Genomic DNA, 6,632 nt, shown 5'->3' with positions numbered 1-6,632 from the left:
TGAAGGAAAAACATGTAGACCCCCAGTGTAAGCCACCAATCCCAATAGCTTGTAAAACAAGTGCGGGCAAACGTTTACAATAGCCCTGGCAAAAGAGCTGGAACATGTGACTTGTGGTGAAGATGTCTAAAACACCTTTTTGTGTGTGAGATTACAATTTTCAATGTCAGAATCACCAATAACCATGTTGTTATCAGTTATTTCCACTTATAGTAGCTTTTCTGATAATTTTCCACCCTTATTATTCTGCATAGTGTATTATTCTAACATCCCTATGCTGTCTGTTTTGTTTAGGATGATGATTTTGAGGAGATGGAAGCCCTCAGTCTTCACTCTGCTAAGGTAATAAATCTCTTTATCAACTAAATAACATTCAGTGTTTTCACTGACAGGCTACATAATCAGACTGTTAATGTGCCAATCAGGCTGTTATCATGGATGACGAACAGCAGAAGTCTCATCGTTACTCACCAAGTCTGCAGGGGGATGACGATGTCGAATTGAGCAAAGAACGCAAACATGTAACTTTCTGCCTTTTTTTTCATGAAACTACAAACTGCATAAAATTGATCACAATAAGCTTATATTAGCAACTGTTCTTTTTTTTTAAGTCTTTGGGAAATACAACTTAATGCACACTGATTATTATTATTATTGTTTTAACTGAAGTGCTTATCTCCTTAGTAGCTATTAGTATTTTTTCACTATAAAGTACAAAAACAAAAACATCTTCTTGTTTCTGGCAGAAAAAGTCCAAATATAAGATTCATCTGCCCCACAAATCGAAGGCATCACACGGACTGAAAGAGGTAGGCGGAGTCTAAGTGTTTAATGGTTAACACACAAACATACAAATAAAAATTATTAATGTAAATGTATTACTGGTGTTTATTGTCAGAAGGGCTCCACTGACGACGAAATGACAGAAAAAGATATGAAGTCTCATGAAGAGGAGTATGATGAAGATCCAGATGAGATTGAAATGCTCAAACTGGTATTCTTTGTTCTTTTAGACTCCAGTGTGGTTTTTTTATTATTATTTGTATGTGAAAATGCCTTTGACACACTTATTTTCTTTCCAATAGAAAAAGCCATTTAAGTTTAAAGTTTCCAAAAAACACAAGCACCAGGTAAGTGTGTTTGGTCCGCTCTTACCACACCAGAGGAATCTTTACTCGTTGATCGATGACATGTGCAACATTCTCAGACTGAACCTTCTCTCATCAGAGCAAAAAGAACCAATCAGAAGCCCCACCTGTTGAGCACCTCTCTGAGGCTGCTAAGGTAAGTTTGCAACTTTTCAACCTGGAAACTGTTAAAGTGCTGATGGAAAACTTCTGATAGCGATTCCTCAATGACCGATTCAAACCGTCTCATCAGAGCTAGAATGGAGTTTGAAATGGCTTAGAGAGCCAAGTTATTAGTAAGGCATGTCTGAGTTTCTCAGTCGGATGTAGATCCCAACTTTTCTCATACCAAGTTAGATACGGCCATGTCTCTGTGTCTGAAATTGTTCCGTACTCCCTCTATTTTCTACTTATTGGTTGGTTTTTAAAAGCCAGTTGGTTGTGTACAGTTGCAAGCAAATACTATGCTTTCCAGATTTAATTTTATTTGAAATAAAATGTAATAAAGCATATACCATTACCCCACCACATCACAATTGTGCTTTGCTGTGGGTTGGTCTGCAGAAGGGGGTCTGCAACCACTTTGCAACTTTTTTGACATCACAAAGTCAAAATTTGTCAAAATTTTTAATATATAGTATAGGAATTTTGTGGTCTATTTATTTATTTTAAACACATTTTTTTATTTTTTAGGTTTTAAATCAAAGAAAAATATAAAAGAGGATCAGGACATTTTCTTCTATATGGGATGTTGATGTTTGTAAACAATTATGTAAACAGAAAACAAAATGAACTTAGCTTCCAATGAAATAATGATTCTGTTTTTTAAAGTCTGAAGTTTAATGCGGGATTTATTCCATGCCAAAAAATTGCTAAAATCTCTATTTTTAATATCTGCATTTAAAAAAAGTAAATAAAAATGCCTAAAATCTCTATTTGTAATGTCTGCATTTAAATAAATATAATTTTTTAAAAATGGCTAAAAACTCTATTTTGATATCTACATTTAAGAACAAGAAATTAAAATGTCTAAAATCTCTATTTTTGATATCTACATTAAAAAAAAATTACAAAAATCTACATTTTAAAAAAGTTGTTGCTTCTCCACCATTTCCAGCCAAACCAAGAGGGGAAGCTCCAGTTCAGACTCCTGTTATACAGCATTAAATACATTGAAATGTATTGTGGAAAATCCCAGTGCTTTTGCAACACTGTACTTTTATCTTTACTTTATCTTTCCTTCCTTAGCATTCACTATCATGTGATGGCTGTGCAATTCAGATAATCTTCACCTGCTAATTATCAGATTTTAAACGTTCTACCAACTCTGAACGGTTTGCTTTGATTGGGAATCTTGATTTTTGTCAGTCAGGCAGAAGGACGCCATGAAGACTTCCTGTGTATTTCATTTGAAATGCATTTAAATTGAAAGTTACCAGAAATTGGGGGAAAAAATGAATACAGTACCGTGGTTACATAATCAAGCTTTAGCCACAATGCAGGTTTGATTGATTAAGCCCTCATGTTAGCAAACTATACTCTGAAATCATCTCATGCTGTTGTTTCAGTCTGTTAGCTTTCTTTCCTCAATTGGACCTTGACATATCCTTGTAGCATGTTACCGGACCGGTTCAGCTGCATACTGCCTTCTCTGACACTCCTACTGCTGTGTATGAAGGCCTACTGTGCTGCCTTGAATGACTTAAAATGGTAACGCATGCTGCAAACACTTGCTGATTAACTCCTCTTCTTCCCTCATTCAGGCAGCATGGGAGGCTGCTCAGATGGACGAACAAGCTGCAGCCGGTGAAGAGGAGGATGAGGAGGAAGACGGGGTCAGTTTCTTTGGTTCTGCAAAAATTCTGGATCCTTTTTATTTACGGACTCTCTGTTTTTATAGGGACAGCATTATTTAATGTAAAGTTATATGTAGGCTTGATGACAAACATTTCCGGATGATAAATTGCCCCAGAGGTTGTTACGATAAACAATGATATTGTTGTTTTGAGGCAATTTTCAAGATGTCAGTAATGGTACAATAAGGCAAGAAAACATTCTCATAGATCAATAAACTTAAAATTCTAATGGATATTTAACACTGAATCCCGAACACATTTTAAATGTTCAAAATGTATAAACAAAACTACAGAAACAACAATTAAGATGAAGTATGAAGTCTTTGTAAACAAAATTGTGCTTCCAAAAAAGAGCCAGTTGAGACAAAAGCGTCAGACAGAAAACTTTCATCATCCAGTTTTAGTAGAAACAGAGAGAAAAGAGAAAAATGATAAATCATTGAAAATGAGTTCATTTTAACTTATTTGTGATAAATTAATTTTTTATCACAAAGTTATTACCACAGGCCTAGTTGTCTGACAAACTATTTTCCCATTATAGATGTTTCCTGTTTTTAGGAGATGAAGATAACCTGTGTAAATATAATAAGCATTTGATTTAATTTAGTTAAAAAAAATTTATCCAAGCTGACCTGTGTCTGTGTAATAAACCAGTCACCCAATTGGGTAAATTCTAAATTGGCTGTGACTAGTCTTATTTTTGGTGAAATGTTCCTACATTTCAAAAGCAACATGCTAGGTTCTTTGTAAAGGAATTCAAAAATAGATCATACCTGTCAAGTCTCCCGCTTTGGCCAGGAAATGACCATATTTTACCCCTTTCTCCCCCGGCGTACTCCCGTCTAAGTATTTTCCTGTAAATTTCCCATGTTAGATTAATGATGTCGGGAGGGCAAGATAGAAGAAATGTATATGCTCCTCTGAAGAAAGGTCAGATATATGTTTGACTACTTTTTGTATCTTTGTCTTTAGGACACGGACAGTTTATTGGAGTGGTGGTACACAGTAGAAAGTAAGTCAACATCCAAACCAATTTAAAATCAAGTGAACTGATGAGTGGTACTGGATTTGTATTCACCCGTTTGTGCGTTTCAGAATGGGACGAACTGCCATCGGATGAAGAGGATGCAGCCGTCAAAGAGGATGAGTCAAAGTGCGACCATTTGTTTTTACCAGTAGTAATTCTTGGTCAACTCACTGTTTTGCAATACGTTTTGACTTTATTACTTGTATAGCACCAGTTCACAACAGCCGCAGGTTATCAAAAGTCACATACACTCCAAACAATTCTGGATATCAATGCAGTCAAGTTCAGTTTATTATTCAAATTATATAATGAGTAATTGGGTAAAAGGATCAATTTATAAGTTTGAGTACCACAGAAGCTAGTGGAGAACTTAATTATGCTGTTCGCAAAGTACCCAATGCTCAGCACTCTACGCAGCCATGCATTTCACTGTTTGAGTTGACCAACCAGTGAGTTGGTCTTTCTGCAGCAGCACAGGTCACTGTAGATGCAGACAGTAGAACAAGCATCATCTTTACCAAAATAGTTTTGTTTTATTGAGCAAATTACTAAGAACTAGCTCTTCTAAAATCTTGCTATGATTGCAGGTCATTCACCGTCTTGGCAGACAAGGTCGAACGCGGCCTGCGTCTCTTCAACAAGGTGTTTACCGAGCAGGCCGAGGCCCTGTGGGAGTCCATCATCTCGCTCCACGCCCTCGCCGACGACATCAACGAGTTCCATCACAAAGCCAAGATCGCTGGGATCAGCGGGGGCACCACCACCGCAGTGGGCACTGTGGCGGCCATCACTGGTCTGGCTCTGGCTCCCGTGACCTTCGGAGCGTCCCTGTTAGTCGCTGCCGTGGGCGTGGGGGTGGCAACGGCCGGTGGGATCACCTCTGCCTCTGCAGCCATCTCTGATAACGTCAACAACAAGAACGAACGCAAAAAGGTAATGCAGATTTTTGATGCAGTGAGATGTGATGGCAGCCGCAGAGGCTGCACGTCTTGATCACTCTGTTACTTTTTCTTCTGTGTGAAATCACTAATTTAACGTTCTCTGTCCTTAATCAGATCGAGGGTCTGCTGCAGGAGTACGAAGAGCGAATGCTGGAGATCTCGAACATCCTCCACTTTGTCAATAAGGGCTTGTCCAAGCTGCGCGGCCACCCTTTCCTCAGGTCTGGCACACAGCACTATTCCCAAGACTGGGAAATCCGCAAAGCGGTCCAGATGATCAGCATTGTGGATTCGCCTGTTATGCGAGCAACAGAGATGACTGATGACGCCGTGGGCTCCCTGCAAGGACTCTTCAAAGGTATGGACACGTACTTCGTGAACGAAACCAGAGAGCTGAAGAAAGGCTACAGGAAGGAGATTGTGTCCGTTATAAGACAAGTGGCAAACGTGCTGAATGACTGCATCGTGGGGCTGAACGCCATCAGAGAGGATCTGCAGGATGCTACTGGAAATATGTGAACAACCTTCATGATCACACTGATCATGGCTCTCCACTGACATCTCCTGGCTGAAAATAAGAACTGCTCTTCCATGTTGCATCAGTCTTGGAAAATATTCCACCTCTGTTAAACTCATGAAGATATTTTTGGCATTGTGGCTGAGAAATGAGTTTTTTCCAGGTTTTTAGACGGCATATTAATTTTGTACTTGTACAGTAAAACACAGATAAGTTCCTTTATTAATTAACCCTTTTGCATCAAAGTTTTTTCCTATTTAAAATTCACAGTTAGAATTGTTAGAATTGAGTCAGTTTGGAAATAATTTATTCACTTTACTTTGAAATAGTTTATCAAAGACTTTGACAAAAGTCTTTGAAGAGATGAGGTTTAAAAATGTTTAACAGTTGATGAATTTAGTGAACCAAAGTGATAAATGTCAGATTTTGGCAGAATGTTTTGCAGGTCATAGACCCTTGTACTGTAAGTGAGACTTTTAATCTTAAGTTGTAAAAAAGAATCTTGTTTTCATAATCAGGTGTCAATAGATAGATTTATTGTTATAACTTGAATCGGTTTGTTCAAAATATAGCTCATGTTTTGCAACGAGGGAGTTAGTTTGGTTTATTCAGAAGCTTGAACACATTTTAATACTTTTCATTTTTCCTGAAAGAGCTGTCTGGAATGAATGCAAAGCATGTTGCATGACAAAATGAAGTTTTTTCTGCTTGATTGTAGGCACATTGTCATTTTATTATCCATATTGAATCATCCAGCTGCTATTTTACCCCTAACCACCCTTAACCATAGGCATTCTTAACATTTGACTTATCCAGCTTTGATAGGCCACTGTCATTGCATTGCTGAGGCATTTGTTCATATATTTGCATTTTAACATGAAATGAATGTAACTTTTTTAATTGTTCTATTTTACTATATTCAATATGTCCTGGTTAACCCAAGAATAAAATGTAAAAATGACCTATTGACACATTTTCCCCTGGGGGCAAAGTTTGTTTTTTTTTTTTTTTTTTGTCAGTTGAGAAATATTAAACTATAAGATGTAACCTATAGATTGTCCAAAGTGCCAGTATAACATTATGTACAAAAGTGTAAACTTGATATAATTTCCAAAAACACACACTAACATCGTGCTTGTATGGTTTCATTCATTACTACCAGCA

General features: G+C 37.4%; 1 protein-coding gene across 2 annotated transcripts; it reads left to right on the top strand.

The window, feature by feature from the left end:
• The first annotated feature begins 248 nt into the window (after positions 1-248).
• LOC106943880 (apolipoprotein L6-like) lies at positions 249-6,452 on the top strand. 2 transcript variants are annotated; one of them, XM_015027172.1, is made up of 11 exons: positions 249-342; positions 426-521; positions 747-809; positions 902-994; positions 1,086-1,130; positions 1,228-1,284; positions 2,891-2,962; positions 3,956-3,995; positions 4,079-4,136; positions 4,598-4,943; positions 5,066-6,452. In XM_015027172.1, the coding sequence occupies exons 1-11, from the start codon at positions 313-315 to the stop codon at positions 5,468-5,470; spliced, it is 1,305 nt and encodes a 434-aa protein (XP_014882658.1). In that variant the 5' UTR covers positions 249-312; the 3' UTR covers positions 5,471-6,452. The 2 variants fall into 2 exon arrangements, with proteins under 2 accessions (XP_014882658.1, XP_014882657.1); XM_015027171.1 differs by having other exon boundaries at positions 899-994.
• Positions 6,453-6,632: the final 180 nt, after the last annotated feature.

The sequence above is a fragment of the Poecilia latipinna genome, unplaced genomic scaffold (genome assembly GCF_001443285.1).
Source record: "Poecilia latipinna isolate Pla-1442-1.1 unplaced genomic scaffold, P_latipinna-1.0 Scaffold6325, whole genome shotgun sequence".
Lineage (NCBI taxonomy): Eukaryota > Metazoa > Chordata > Actinopteri > Cyprinodontiformes > Poeciliidae > Poecilia > Poecilia latipinna.
The sequence above is the reverse complement of the archived record's forward strand: the minus strand, read 5'-3'. Positions and strand labels throughout refer to the sequence as shown.